At 39.5% G+C, this 16,725-nt stretch overlaps 1 protein-coding gene across 2 annotated transcripts in view; it reads right to left on the reverse strand.

Moving 5' to 3' along the window:
* Positions 1-291: 291 nt before the first annotated feature.
* nrsn1l (neurensin 1-like) overlaps positions 292-16,725 on the reverse strand; it is a 35,513-nt gene continuing 19,079 nt past the window's right edge. The window contains exons 1-4 of one of the 2 annotated variants that reach the window (XM_027285993.1): positions 6,410-6,589; positions 3,469-3,551; positions 2,964-3,116; positions 292-1,442 (exon numbers count right to left, since the gene is read on the reverse strand). In XM_027285993.1, the coding sequence (XP_027141794.1) occupies positions 1,038-1,442; positions 2,964-3,116; positions 3,469-3,528 (618 nt within the window). In that variant the 5' untranslated portion in view covers positions 3,529-3,551; positions 6,410-6,589 and the 3' untranslated portion in view covers positions 292-1,037. Of the gene's footprint in view, positions 1,443-2,963; positions 3,117-3,468; positions 3,552-6,409; positions 6,590-16,725 lie in introns of those variants that run through there. The other variant, XM_027285994.1, reaches the window with a different exon arrangement.

A 16,725-nucleotide genomic window follows, 5' to 3' on the forward strand; every position in this document is an offset into this window, starting at 1 on the left:
TAAGGAGCCAGATTACAGTGGGGAGAAAATAGGTGATATTGTCAATGGAGCACGAATTTGTGCATGTGTGTGGGTGTGAGGGTGAGCGGATGAGTGCAAGCGCATGTGACCGTACATGTGTTGAATTATTTGAGGCATTAGAGGAGATATGTGAAAATGTACTGAACTGTTTTGAACATGTTTTTTTTGCTTTAACTTTTTTTCTGCATGTGAGCTCATTTTCTAAATTCTTTGTGATCTGCGTGTCTGTATGTACGTGACTATCACTGTAGAATATCACCACCTTGTCTTAAAAATGGTGCCACTTATATTTGAAAAAATAACTGTTAAAAAAATATTGAGCACAGATACCACAAACAAGCGGGGAAAACATATAAAACGTATAATTTTCCAGTCATTAGGATTCTGCTTTCTTTGAGCATTGAGGTGGACGTTTTTAAAATACAACACTGCACGAACACAGTCTATGGTCAACAACTATACCTCATCCTGCAGTACAAGATATGCTTACTAGAGCCACAAGTCTTGAGGCCTCATTTATACATTTTTATTTTGGATTAATTATTCAAGTTGTGCTTTTAAATCCTGAGAAGTACGTCTTAAGCAGAAGTCACACCATAATCATAAGCTTGTTTATGTGAAATGAATCTACTTGAAGGGTTTTTGGTGATGTGATATTGTAGCTGGCAAGCTTCTCTCTGTTTTCTCTCTTTTGTTCTGTTTACTTAATTAAAGCTATTGAGGACAGAAAATAAAGCTCTTCAAGCCAACAAGCTGCTAACGGTCAGTTAACTAACGGTTAGTTACTTTAATAAACTATGATAATTCTCTCTATTTTGGACTTTTCAGCTTCAGCTTTCGGGTGTCCAGACCTTTATGTCTTTACTGTATATCCATGTCACAAAACAACCTCCATTTGAACAATCTGCATACTAAAATGACACTTGTTTCCTTTAGAAACAATAATAAGACCATTAAATGAGGCCCAAGGACGAGAACAAAAGCCTATACACCATGTAGCTCAGCATGAATCTTTTTTAAGAAGTGGGCTGCACATTTTCCACTTTTGACAGTGTGACGGGTATCTTTTCTTCCTCTATACCTGGCGGCCTAGTGACCACATCCCTTGAAACCCTCCACTTTGACCCAGACTCTCCTCTCCGTTCTCCTTCACCGGGTCTGTGGAACAGCCTCTCCTTGAAGTTGGCCCTGGGGAGGAGCCAAACAACAACCCCCATCACCGCCAGAGCTGAGCCAAGACAAGAGAGGCCGATCCCGGCCGCAGTGCTGAGGTGCAGCCCCCTGTTGAAGTTTGCGGCCTGGGCGTCCACAAAAAACAGGTCTCCCTCTCCGAATGACTCAATTTTATGAGGAGTGGAGTAACCGACTGACAGGCTGGCAATACCTGCAGTCAGGATCAGCAGACCCAGGGCCAAGGACACCTGGAGGGAGACAGATAGGAACCTCAGTTGGTAATTTGTGCAGCCTTAGTCCTTTTTTACTATAGGAGGTAATCTTTTCTCAGCGTTCTGCACTTCTTGTTAGGAAAGGTCATGTTGTTGGTGATGCGGAAAAAAACTCCAAATTACCAAATGGGCAGGAGGCTCACATGCAATCCCTCACCTTTACAAATACCACTACAGCACTGCTTGCAGTTCATCATACAAAGACAACAGTTTTAAATAACAACTATATGCACTTTGTTACATAAATATATCTCAGAGTGTTTTTACACTGGGGAAGCAGCAGTAGAGGGGAAGCTGGCAGAGACAAGGACAGCAGTACATGGGGAATATGTCTAATTTGGGGGGAAACAAGGGAAAAAGTAAGGTAGAATAATAAATTCACTTTTTCCACAACTGAAACTTCATGTATTGTTGAAAAGTGGGTGCACTAAAGGCTTTTACAATCACAGTAAGCCTCAAAGTAGCACTTAATCAATTGCATTGATCGATGCAGTTCCCAAGGAAGAGACTAATAATGAATCCAGTTCAAGTCAGTCAGTCAAACAGCAGTAACATCATTATAGTTACAATACAAGAGACTGTACATAAAACAAAGGATAGTTTTGTTTGGAGTATGTAAGAAAGGATTGTACTATTTTGTTATAAGTTAAATATTTACTCTATATATTCTATAGACACTATATATTCATAAGATGTTTGTTTAGCATTCTTAATCTGAAGTGAAGTGACGCCAATGCAAAAGTGCCAAAAACTGCAGTTCCTCAAATGTCCACTTGAGGCTGGCTACAGAAGAAGTCAATCTCAGATGGCTTGTTTGAGCACCCAGGCACCATTCGTTCTCAGATTCACTGAGCTGGGAAGCTGAAGAAGCAGGGCTTCCAACATGAAGGTGGCCAGCACCACAGATTTTGAGCTTCAAAATAACTCTTTGGAAACCTATGTGGGTGGCGTCACACGTACGCTGTCCTGTCAGTGGTCTTACAGTAATACAGCTGCAACATACTTTCACTGAGCAGTTCAGGGACGATATGATAAAATGCTGGGTTTTAAAAGCTTGTGAGGGTAATGAGAAACAAAGGCTGCACTGAAAGACAGAATGGCATGAAGAATTACACTTATGGGACATCAGCCACTATGCTGTACCTAACCTCCCGTCTCCCCAGAGAATATTCCTTATGTTTCAAACAAACCTGTAAACATGCATCACTTCCTGTGTTCCTGTAGGATTTCTCATGGGACATAACAGGTATCAGTGGTGGATTTTTATCTCTAATGTGTTATATTAATCAGTGACTGATATTTATTTATATGAAATATCACAATAGGAATGAAATACAGAATATGCAAGAAATAACAGAATGGCTGAGCACTGTATAGAGACACAGACAGACAATGTTTCTACAATGTCTGATATGCATTTTGTGGATTTGTCTATTTTGAACCCAAGTAAAGTTGTTAAATTGAATATAAAGTGAGCAATATGAGAGGTTTAAATACCTTCCACACAGCTGAGTTCCACCACAGGGTTGACCTCTGGCTCCGGACGAACCCTTGATCCTCCGGGTCTCTCTCCCACATGGAGGACGAGCACTCCTCATAGAAGTGGTGCAGATAGGAACGAACCCCAAACTGAAGACAGCTAGAACCAGCCTGAAGGATGGTGTACATAAAAAAGGACCAAATTATGTGATTACCTGATGATAGAGAAGAAACTTAGACAGATTTTTATGTCATATCATTCCCAGCTGTCGTAATAATTATTGCATTTAATTGATGGTGTGTTACGATCTAGATGAAACCTTGGTAATGTGGGGAAATGCTCCCTTATTAGAGTGTAAGTCTTGCTCTTAAAATAGCTAAATGAATGTAGTATTTCATTGGTACCTTGAACTCTTGTATCACGCTTGTGGGCTGTAATCCAAGGTGTTTCCAAATCAGATTAAATGTCCTCTGTACATCTGAATAAAATCAAATAATACTCGATCGTCACAGGGTAACTGACCTCACTCCCCGAGGATTCTCCTCCTGAACCGGAGACACAGGCCTCAGAGCACAGCGCCATCACACAGCACACGCCTTGTACACCTACAGTAAAAATTACAGATACTGTGGGCGATACATATTCAGAGTCCTGCACAGATTGATATGTGTACATGTCAGCTGCTAGGCTGTTGTAATACAAACACTGTTTATCTGCTGAATATGGATTTCCCTCAATAAAAGCCTTCCTCCCTTCAGAGACTGGTAATAAATCTTGGCCTGTGTCGTCAGGTTGCCCCAGTTATTGTTGCTGCATGTGAACGATTGACGGCTGCTGTGGCCCTGAGGTGGCTCTATTACCACCCACGGATGAGTCACACATGTGCAAGTGCGTGCACACTCTATTCTTCCTCATGCGCATATGCACACATGTCCCTTTGTTGTTATTCTCCTGAGACTGTTTGATTGATTTCTTTCATTCTCTGCCTTCAAACTGTTTCTCTTAGCAGCCACACATGCCTGATCTCAGTCTGTGCTAAACAGTGAGCTCAACCTGACTACAATTTGTAACACAACCCTGAAAAACAAATAGGCAATCAGCAGAGGAGAACATCCTGCTTTGGTAATGTAAGGTTTTTACCCTGCTCCAAGGCCAAAATGTTGAACCTGACAAGGTGAGTTGTCACCAAACTATGTCCAATTTACCAGCTTAGATTAGATTTTTGTGATTCCATGTGATGTGTGTTTGTTTACAAGCCTTGGTCTCCATGTAACTGGAATTGTGTGGATATAAATGAAATACAAAAATGCAAGAAAGTAAACTTCTTATGCCAACAGACTAACTTGTTCCTAATGGCACCAAGCTAAAGAAAAGCACAAACAGATAAACAGAATATCCAAGTTTTTTTATTTCAATGTCATAAATTAGCCTTAAATTACCTGTTGCCGTTTGTGCTTTTTCTTTATAGAGTACAACCTTTAGAAACAGCACTCACAAAGTATTACATTATCTTCTGAAAAGGGAAGAACTGAATGTGGCCAGACTTCAACTTCAAAATAGTTTTTTTTGTAATATTGACATCCCATTTATTTTGTCCGGCTTTCTTATAAAGGAAAAGATCTGACCTTTCTGCCTTTATTCACGCTGAATGCCAACACAATTAGAATAATTAATTCACAAGAAAATGAGTTGGAAAGTCCATAACAAACATCATTTCAATGGAGAACCTTCTAATGGTGCTTTTAAATGACTGTGTGGAGCACTGATGACTGACTCCAGTACATTAGTTGAGTATTTCCATTTTATACCACTGCATTTCAGAGGAAGATATTGTACCTTTTAATCCACTCTATTTGACGGCTTTCGTTACTGGTTACTTCTTACAGAAATACTTCTTGTAAAATATACCACGTTGAGATAAGGTACAGCAGCTCGTATACACAAAATGGATAGGAAATTACTCCTAAATCAGAAATAAATAGTAAAAAGTCATGCTGGTGTTAAAGAGTCTGACGGCTGTTTGAATTAAAGACTTGTGGTAGCGTTCCTTCTTACAGTACATGGCGAGTGGAGCAGTCTGTTGCTAACATCCTCCCCTCTACCACTTCCTTTACGAAGCCTAGGGGGCAGCCCAGTACAGCGCTCCAACATTAAAATGCTGTTAGGCCAGACTGTAATGAGTACAAGTATATCATGTTATTGAAATAACATTGTCACTGAATCAACTGAGTGACTCACAGTATATCATGATGGATTTAGAAGTATGTACATGTTAGAGTTGGTCATAATAGTAATTTGATGTAACTTCTTTTATATGGCGTTAAATTTTCTGTCTGACTTTTGACATCCGCACTGTAAAACACATCCAAAGATGAAAAAAACAACTAAATACATTAACTCAAGTACTAAATACTATTTTGAGGTACTTGTACTTTTTCTAGTGTGTGCTACTTTCTACTTTATAACTGTAGTGACTCTGCTACAGTTCAAAGGGAAATCCACTGATCTATCTGCTTGAGACTTCTGAAATTTTGATTTTTCGGTTCATAAAATGCAACAATTTGTTAAAGAAGATCAATGTTTGTTGGCTTGTGACCTCTTACAACAAAGTGTCCAGTTGTGGTTCCTTGTCATGTTAAAACTAACTCTGCTTAAGTCCAACAAACGCTGCTGATGTACTGATGCACAAATGATGCACAAATTATTTGACTTTGATATTTTAAGTTACATTTTGATGATAATACTCTGCTCTGCCTTTACTTAAACAGGATTTTTTAAAAACGGGTACTGAAGTAGTTTTACACTGTGGTATTGGTACGTTTACTGAAGTAAAGGATCTCCCATCAAAGTTGCTTATTGCAAGTATTCTCGTAAAATAATTACATGGAGCACTGACTGGTGACAAATAGATAACAGAAAGGATTTTCCATGAACTTGGTCTGGTCTGATCATTGAATATTTCAGCCCCATGAACGTACTGAAGCAGAGCGCTGTCCATGGTGCTGGCAAGTTTGCCCCAACTTTCCTGTACACTCACGGGCGAGTAAAAAACAGATTGAGAACCGTTCAAAAACAAATATTTCAGCGTTTTATTATTGTATTATTATTTGATCCTCAAGAAAATTCAACAGCGTTTCTTTACTGCCCCTTTGCTAATGTTAGATATCTGATTTAACATTCGTTTTTTAGTCTACAGATGAGAGCAGATATTTAGATAGGATTTGGTCACATCATTTCAAACAAATAAACAGGCACGGTGGTCATCTGAACAGACACCAGTGAGTCATCGCGGCCGTGCAGCCTCAGTCTGTCCATTTCACACTTTTTTTTTTTTCCATCGCACTTCGTCTACAGCGACTCCGTTTTTATCCCCCTCCTCCTCCTCCACCACCACCTCTCCCCCCTTTCATCCTCCCCTTTTCACTCACACCGAGTTTACAACCAGCGCAGGACTCAGTCTTACCCCCCTTGGCCGGAGTGCTCGCTCTTCTCACTGGGCATCCATGTGCGGTCGGACCGGTTGATCTCCAACGCTGCTGCTGTGGATGCGATTCGGCTTGAACGGACTAAACTGAGCATGCGTGCTGATGGAGAGCAACATGTGTAAACTCCAGATAATATATGTCATCTGTCTGTTAATCCTGTTACACTGTTAATGAATGAAGCCAGATAACATGCAGTTTATCTTTAGTTTTTATTAACCAGAAGTTGTAACTATTCATTCTGAGCCACAAATGGAACCTAATTTAAATTTAATTATGATATCTGCCAAAGTTTAAAAGTCCAGAGTGAAGCAAAGTTAACTTTATTCCTCAACTCATCATCTTCACCCACTACACAGTATAATGATCCAAGCAAAACTTTAAAATACTATAGGAAAAGAGTATTAATCAGAAAATATGTTTCTATATACCTCTGGAGATTAAAGCATTAGCCGCTCACTACCCGCCTAAAGGAATATTTAATGGTATTATATGAAAGCCAGATTAAGCCTGCCTATATATTTATCGCTGTCTCGTAGTCTAGGTCTCGCACTGTTCAGCTGGGAAGAGCCGAAATCCCTCCCTCACGGCACATCCTGTACCTGTCTATCTAAGTTTGTCTATTATGAAGGGCTTTTTGGTGTTTGGCTACAGGTTTAAACTTTCCTTGGATGACCTCATCTTGACCCAGATTAGGGACTAAAAATCAGGACATTTAGCTCTCTTCTGCTTTGATTGTGACCTTTATTTTTTCTACTCACTCTTTTCTGTGTCTCACAACATTGTGGCATTACAAAATCACTGGTGTGACCCTTTAAAGCAACAATATGTAACTACCATAAAATGGCATTTTAAAAATAATTTTGAATTTCTTCATGACTTATAATCAGATTAATGGTGTCTCTGTCATTCCCACTCTACACCCCATATGCTTGTTGACAGAGGTAAAAAGACTGAAGGGGATGCCGATGGAGGAAGCTAAGAGAGAAAATGAGAAACTGAAACAAGCAAAAGGCCGCCAAACAACAGCAAATCTAAAAGACTGACTTTTAGTCGGCTGAAACACAGACGCTGAGCTGGGCTTCTTGCTGTTGGACTAGTAAGTAAGCTGACTGCTATGTCTTGTGTTGTTGCACTTGATGTTTTGCTGTTAGCAAAGTGGTTGCTGTCGCAAATTTCTTTTATCATAAGTAGCATAATCAACAAATACATGTGTAGAGCTGTCCATATTTAAGACAGTGGTACTCTGAAACTGGGGATGGTAAATCACAAAAACATCCATTTCTATTCAGTGTTGCTCTAAATCCGCATATTAATGTCATAATTTAAAAATTTCCAAAATCACATATGGGTGTAATTCTCACATGTCATAGAGTCTATTTTGTTTGGACTGTCGACATAATGAATGTTTGGCTATTAAATTGGGAAGAAAATCAAAGTTATATAAAGTGTTTTAGTGACAGTTGGGGGGAGGCTATCACATTTTAATCCTTCTAAATCTGCTCAGGCCTATTAAAATGTAACTGATTATTATCAGACATGACACGTGGAGTCCCACAGGGTTCACCTTTGGGTCTCATTTTATTCTCAGTCTTTTTTAATGTCTCTGTCTAACTATTTTAATTTTGCCTTGATTATTTTCTGTTAGATAGATTAAGATTTTATTTTTTACTATCACAACCTTAGTATGGATTATTATAAAGTCACCAAAAACATTCTCTAGAAATATCTTAGAAATACCATAGTATGTTTTTTTTTTTTTTCATATTTCAAAGGTACATTTTTGCCCAAAAAGTATAAAAAAGATTCGCACAGACAAATCAATCAAGTTGAAAACTCTTTTATTCATCTCTCAATGTCTAAATTCAGCCTGGGAGAAAAACATCCTTCCATCATTGTGCAATATTTCCTCAGTTTCATGGTTGAGTCCTTTGAATTTGTCACTGACAATGAGATAAATATTGTAATGTAAGGTAAGTTTTTGTAAAACGTCTCTGAACTATCTTTCAAATGCCAATCTGACAGGATAGGACTTAAATTGAGTGCTGCATTCACCAGCTGTCAATGGCTGATAATGCCTGCGGGAACACAAACTAAAGAAGCATTTCTGCCTCTGTAAGCAGGAGCTCTCATTAAAGGCAGGCTCTCTTCAAGGCATGGTCTGTAGCTGGAATAACACACATGCACGCACACACACACACGCACACACACACACACACACACACACACACACACACACACACACACACACCTCCACACACACTCCACATTCAGATACAGTATGTGCCAATATGTGTTCTGTAAATATTTCAATGTTTCATGAGGATGCATTATTTATGCAGACTGTCATAACAGATCCCAAATGAACAGAAAACAAGTACTGTCATTTTCACATATTTATCCGATCTGTGTGTGAAAAGAACATTTGCTACCAGGCAGAATGAGTGTGTGTGTGTGTGTGTGTGTGTGTGTGTGTGTGTGTGTCTTTGTGTGTGCATGGGAGCAGTGGTTCATCATCCCTACATATTTGTTATTTGGACACAGTATGGTGAGGCATAAAAAGCAGGATGAGACTGTTTCTGAGGTGCCCTGTTGAGAGAAAGACATGGAAAACTGTTCTTGTTTGTTGTTCTCTCTCTCACACACACACACACACACACACACACACACACACACACAGGTCTTTGTATGACCAAGCTGCTCTCTATCAGAAAGAGGAAAAAAAATTCCATGGTTACGAGTCCAGCAAGGTCAAACACAGGAAGTGAGTGCTAGGTGTTGATTGGCTGATAAATAATTACACTTCCCTTTAAGATGATGTGCAAACAGGACTTTTTTTTTTAGACTCTATTTAGAAGCCATTGTAAAGCATTATCAGTCATTTCAGCTGCATGCCTTGCTGCCTTTATTACTTCCTTTATTCACCAGCTTGGGGAGGGTTATCCTTTGGTGTGATAAATTATGCATTGTGCTGGTCTGGTATCTCAAAAATAACCTGTGCATCAACCCACACCAGTCTGTAAAAGCCACTGTCAATATTGTGGAACATCGAAGCCATCATGTTAATTAGTTGTGAAAAGCCTTTCATTTATTGGCTCGTCAAACAGGATGGATAAAACATTTTCCAAAGCCACGATATTTAGGTTTAAACTCATTTTCTCCGCCTGTCTAATCCATGTCAAGATTAGGGTGCTGGCCTTTATCCTGGACGACACTTTTTTGACATGTTGGCAGTTCAGTGCAGTGCTAAATGAGATATTTCAAAAGTTTCCTGTTTTGTTTGTTTTTTGTGTGTTTTTTTTACCCTCATTTTGAAACACAATTTACATTTGAATGGTTAAAAGAACAGTTTGCCTCTTTGGCAAATATGTTTATATGGCTTCTTGCTGAGATGTACATGAGAAGCTCGATACTGTCTGTCTCTAGGAAAACATTGGGAGTCCTGCTCCTAACAAAATCCACCTACGAGCATCTCTAGAACTCACTCATTGACATGATATATCTTGTTTGTTTAACTGAGCTGGGTTAAACTAAGCTGGCTTTAGCTACACATTTACCACATAGACATTAAAGTGATACCAATTTCTTCTCTGCAAGAAAATGACCAACAAATTCTTTTACTACACTCCTTCTGTTTCTTTCTCTCTCTCATCATTTCAAACATTCGTGTTTTGTGAGCGTACCTTTTTACAGCTTGATAAAAGTCTATCTATTTTCCTTTTCTTCTCTCTATCTCAAACCGAGGCGTGCCTCATGGATTCACAAAAGACATATTAAAACTCAAAATCATTCTCTCATTCTATCTCGAACACGCAGGCTTTGACTTATCTTTTAATTGCGCAGATTGCTTGTTAACTAAAATTCTGTCTCTTTTCTCCCTTGTGTCATATCGCTGTTACATTCAAGCATATAGTCAGGGATACATCAGTCTATCTCGAATGCAGGCATACCTTTTTAATTGCATAATTAAGTGCTGGGTAAATTCACTCTGCTGTTCTTTATCTCTCTCTTAAAAGCAGGTCGCACAGTTGTGGATGCATGCAAGCTGTATTAAAACCTCAAAATCTTTTGTTATCTCCAACGTAGCTATGCTTTTAGTGAGCACACATTTTAATTGCACAATAAAGCTACCGCAAAGCACAAATTTCTTCTCCCTCTGTGTATTATATGAAGCGGAGCTGCTGCAGCGCTGCAGGCAGGGTGATGGCAGTGCACAGTTCAGAAGGTCACTGGATGTGTTTGTGGGTGCTGGGCCAGGGAATGGCTGCGTTACATCACGCAGAGCGTCAGATAATGGCACATTAACATGAATAATGCATCCCATGTTGACAAGCGGAGGGAAACACACAGAGTCTAAATATTCTATAAGGAGAGGAATTCATAGAATAGAATAGCACTTTGGGAACTAATGGGCCGTCAGGTGTCACATCCCATGATGAAGAGGCAGAGGAGTGTGTGCATGTGTCTGTGAGTTGATGTGCGCCTGCATGACTATACTGCTCGTTATTGTTCAATATGGGCTATAAAACCTTTTCACAGAAACCCTTTTAAATGTTTTCTCATTTTGGGCTTCTTGCTTGCTCCACTTGTGCTTGTCAAGAGAGAAAAGTCTATTTTTATTTTTTTAAATATTGTAAGTAGTGCATGTACAGTATTCACTGTAATTTCATTTCCAGACTGTGTGAAGTGTGGAAGAGGTGTAAAGCAAAGATAAAGCTGTCAGAATATGTTCATACTTTTGCAAGACTCAGACAGTTACTTCTATCAAAAAATGTTTCATCACGGTCTGATTGATTCGTTGTCTGTGGTCAGTGATGGAATACCTATTAAGATTTTTTTTCACTGCTGTAAGTAAAAATCTTACCAGCAAAATGTTCTTAAAGTACCAAAAGTGAAGTTTTCATTCAGGCAGAATGCCCAGCTACTATATATAATGTATTATTATAATTGTTATATTATTGTATAAGCAGCATTTTGAAGGATAAGGCTGGTGACCATTCTTTTTTTTTTATTGTCAACAAATATCATTAAATGTCCAAAACAAACAGTGTATAATGATGGGTCAAAAATACACTGACTAACGTCTGGACACTCCAGCAAACGTTACTGGAGACAATACTACATTTCTTGGGACTATTTTAAACCACAAATTGACAGACATTTTGTCCTCTAGTGAATATTTGTGGTAGTAGGATGATGTATGTGGGACTGAGTCAAAATAAACTGTGGTTTTCTTCATGGCAATGAATTAACATCTATCCATCTATCCATTTTCTCTAACCGCTTACCCTCATTAGGGTCACAGTGGGGCTGGAGCCGATCCCAGCTGACTTTTGGCGAGAGGCGGGGTAAACCCTGGACAAGTCGCCAGCTGATCACAGGGCACATAGAGACAAACCATTCACGCTCACATTCACACCTACGGCCAATTTAGAGGCACCAATTAACCTGTTAACTGCATGTCTTTGGACTGTGGGAGGAAAGGTCCCAGCCAAGATTTGAACCAGAACCCTTCTTGCTTTGAGGTGACATTGCTGTAATGAGTGAACATTGAGAGATACATCTCAGTGGCACAGATGAATGATATCAGACAAAACTTGTTAGTCGATCAATTCATTGTTGGTTCTGATCTTTCCATGGTATTTGTTAAAGAAGTCAATAGAAAAGGTATAATATATAGCCTAGAAGTAATATTCAGACTTGTATATAAAGTTTAAAGTAGCAGAAAATGAAAATGCTCAAGTGCAGTACCTCAAAGCTGTACTTAAATAAAGTAGTTACACTTTCTAATGATGTACAGAGTATCAGTGATCTTTGATTTAAACAGGGCCACCCTCCAAATCTTTACATCTTGAATAAAACGTCATAGAGACTGACATTTTTCCACATACTGATTCCAGTAGTCATGAAAGTGATTTGAAACTGGAGTAAAATCATCATTATTAACTGTTCTAGTCATGTTTCAACTGCAGGGAAAAATGTTTTACATATGCTGTTAGATTCTACATGTTAGAGGATGAAACACACCCAACTAAAACCGTCTCCTATAAGGCCCTGAAGCATGGCTCCTCTTCATCTTTCGCCCCAAGAGGATACATTTCATCATTCATCTACTGATTATCATTTTAATACACTACATCCCATATTCAGATGTGGGGCTGGAGAGAAAATCCACTTACATAATCCTGCTAGGATTGAGATCTGATCTATCTATCTATCTATCTATCTATCTATCTATCTATCTATCTGATTTAATATACAGTATTACACAGTTCATGTCACATCTCTTGCATCTCAGACAGACTGACCCACTTCTCTCCCTTTACCCAGAACAGACTGTGCCTGGAGGGGAGGCTAGGCACGACATAAGGCCGCTGCAGAGCTGACTGGTTCAGGGGTCCATCTCAATGGGCCCTTTTTCCTCCCCGTCTTCCCTCAAGTCATTACAGTGGCAGATAGCAGACAGAGGGAATGGATGGGTTTCATTCCAACGAGACGCTTCCACTTGTCTGATCATTCAAGGTCATATCGAGCAGATCAATAAGACTACACTGATGTATGGGGAAGTGGATAATGTGTGTGTGTGTGTGTGTGTGTGTGTCTGAAAGGGAGGGGGGGCTACACAGACACACACCTGCACGGGGTCAGACACAGTGTGTTTTCTCAGTTCCCAAATCTAACACTAGATGTCAGTGGAATGCAGCACAGGGCTCTGTGTCTGTTTGAGTTTATCAATGCGAGCTTCTTTGTTTCTTTAGTCTTCACACAATAGAATAACAGCATACATATTTGAAGCCATACAACGTGTTTATCTGTTACAAACCTTCTACACAGCTGCTTCGGTTAGAGCTCGAGCACATCAATGATTTCCACATGGTAATGTAAAGAAACAATGCCTGTGGGATGTGTTTAGGCTTTGCTTGATGATTGATGATTCGGTTTATTTTTAATCTATTAGAATAAAAACACAACACAGAACTAATTGAATAATTTCAAAGGAATCATTTATCAAAAGTTTTAAGAAGCTAATTTCTATAATGTGAAGAAAAACATCACTTGCTTTTAATCCTGTCATGCTAACAGAGATTAAAGTAAAATTGTCATGTTTGTCACTGGAAGCATCTTTGTCTTTCCGGTGCGACGGAACAACTACATAAATATTTTAAAGTCATATAATGCCTCTATGCCCCCCATGCAGCTGCTTCAAAGATACCTTGAACGCACCAGTGGTTTCCACGAAGCTAAGTGTGTCATCAATATGAAACTTTCATTTAAAATGGTGTCTGCTGTCACATTGCGAGATGTCAAAGTCTCACAGTATAGATCCATGAGTTTCAGTGTAATCACATTACAACTGTAGAATATTCCCTTGCTGGGATGGGGAATCATTATCATATCAATAACACCATTTATCATTGATATAATTAGATAGCTGACTGTATGCCATTCTAAACTGGCACATATAAATTCTATCCTACAGCCCCCCAACCTCGATCTCCAAGAAGTCATTAATGTATCCTAGTGTAATATTATCACATGGCTACGTTCCTCTTCTCCATCTAATCTAATTCATCAGTCTAATAGGTCATAATTAATTGCTCCATTATTAATCGAATGATGTCATACCTACATGCCTCGGGGAGAAATGAACTGTCTGTCATCAGGAACGCTGTCTGTGAGTGCCGGGTTCTGGATGTGTGGATGTTTGAGCTTTTGCCTGATGCAAGGCACTCGGTGGTGTCAAAAGCTCATCAAACTCAACCATCTACTGATGAAATTTATCACTGTTCTGCGTGACCGTGTGATTACTGCTGATTACCTCAGGTCAAAAGGTTCAAACATCATTGAGGAGGATATTACACCGCAGTGGGACATGAATATTTAACTGTCTCATTCTGGTGATGCTCTCTCTTTGGCTAACTTGAGCCAGAGGAGGTGATGATTAGCTTCGCAGACAAGGCTAACGACCTAGGATGGATTAGAGTGGATGGCCATTGAATATGCCAATGACATGGAGTGGACAGTCTCATTCATGTAGAGGAGTCAGGTGTGGAAGCTGGAGAGGGCTTCAGACAGCAAATTAAACCTTTGAACTTATCCTACCCGAGATTTTCATGAAATCAAACCCAATTTTTACTATTTATAGTCTGCATTTTTTCTGAAATAACCATTCAATATATTCACATTTGGTTATTACCTCTCAGTATTACATTCAAACCGCCTACCTATGCAGTAGGGATACACAGGAGGTAATCCATTGTTATTTCTAGTGATTTTATCTATCACTGTTCACCCCACTAACACTGGCTCTATTAAATTACTGCAAATTTTAATCCAACATTTCCTACTACTGCTGCTTGACATTCAACTGGCAAAACGTGGATTGGCTTTTATTGTGAAGCTGTCACAGGAAATGCAGTGTGTTTGTTAGCAATGGTGTTATTCAAAAATAGTTCATGAAAACAAGACAGTGGGTCAGATTTCAATATCGGACTGGAGTGAGAAGGAGCAGTGGACTATTTGATTAAGAGTTGCAGGCTTTTATGTAGATCTCAAATTGACGTCTGTATTAAAAGTCCAGTATGTAAAATTTAGCGACATCTAGTGGTGAAGTTTCAGATTGCAACCGACTGAATACCTCTCATCTCACTGTCTGGTTTCAAGCATGGAAAGGAGAAACTACAGTGGTCGTGACACTTATGAAAAAGGCTCATTCTAAGATAAACGTAATTATTCTTATTTTTAGGTGATTATACATGAATGAAAACATAGTTATGAATATTATATTCCATTTCTGTCAATAGATTACCCTTAAATGTTACACACTGAACCTTTAAAAGAAGGTGAGTTTGTTTGTCTGCACTCTAACACACCATGCTCTTCTGCTTTAAATAACTCTGGGACCTGTAGTATTAAACCAACAGGTGTCATCAAATAAACCAGGGCTGAAATTGTAAGCGTTATAACTTTAATGTTTGTTCTTTAATATCTCTGTGGGAAGCAATTCTAGAAAAATAGAGGGAGTTTCTCACTTTTAAGTGTTTTTATTAGCTCTTTTTTTTCACGTTTTCATATTTGCAAATTAGCCCTTACTTCCTTAAACGATGATTCAGCGCCAGTGCTGGTTGAGTTTATAGCTCGTAAAATTTCAATGTATATTACAGCAAATTCTGGCAAAGCACTTTGCTTTGCTGTGGGACTGGAGAGACACTAACAAGCCAAAACAAATACACAGATCTGTATAATAAAAACACACTGCTGGGAAAAGTTTAGAATGATATCAGGCATACATTACCTCAGTAAAAACTACCTCAGAGAGATGTATAGGGACACACACACACACACACACACACACACACACACACACACACACACACACACACACACACACACACACACACAGCAGACAGAAAATGCATATTTTAACCACCTTGCCAGTGCTGGCACTGTATCATTGTCAACCATCTGCCCCTTTGTTTCAAGCAGCATTGTAACCTTTCCCAGAGTGTTTGTGTGTGTGTGTGTATTTCTGCAAAGTCGGTGTGTGTTATCACTGGCGTGCACACATGCTTGTGTATCCAGTGTGTGTTCTGGCTGCCAAACGTCCATTTGGTTGGGGAGTATTGCCAAGGTGAGGTGGAGGTCAATTCTACACAGCTGAATCATTGAACAGCACTGAGCTGAGCCACCGCCAAGCCTGGCAAAGCAGAGCATAACACAATGTCATCATCTGGGTACAAAAAAACTCAGTGAGGATTGTGCTTCTAAACGTTAAGGGTGAGTAAAGATTCACACCATGACGCGTTCGTTTTACATAAATCCGGCATATTTATTTTCCAGACGGTGTAGTTCTCAGGCTGAGCTCGATATGAATTTTAAAAAAGATATTTCCTTGTCTGATTTCACACACAAAGTTTTTTTTTTTTTTCCTTTTCTGTGTGGGGCCAAAGATGCTCAGTCCCCACTGAGCGTTCCTGCTTTCATCCTTGAATCTGATCAATAATGGATGGAACTCCCACAGCCTTGCAGGCAGGGATTGCTTGGAAAAAAAAAAACTTGGAGAACCAGCCGCAATTCTGCCAGCCCCGGAGCGTCGCGCCGGAGACAGGGCCGCGCTTGGCCGCCAATTAGCACCAACATTTTACAGTCGCTTGCTGGGTGTGACTGTTTGGAGACACACTCAGAAACACACGTACACACACACACAAACGCATGCAAGCAGCACACACTGACAAACACCTCTGGAGAGCCGCTGACCTACTCCCCTAACCACTTTATTGATCTGTGGGCCAAAGAT

The sequence above is a fragment of the Larimichthys crocea genome, chromosome XIII (assembly GCF_000972845.2).
Source record: "Larimichthys crocea isolate SSNF chromosome XIII, L_crocea_2.0, whole genome shotgun sequence".
Taxonomy (NCBI): Eukaryota; Metazoa; Chordata; class Actinopteri; family Sciaenidae; genus Larimichthys; species Larimichthys crocea.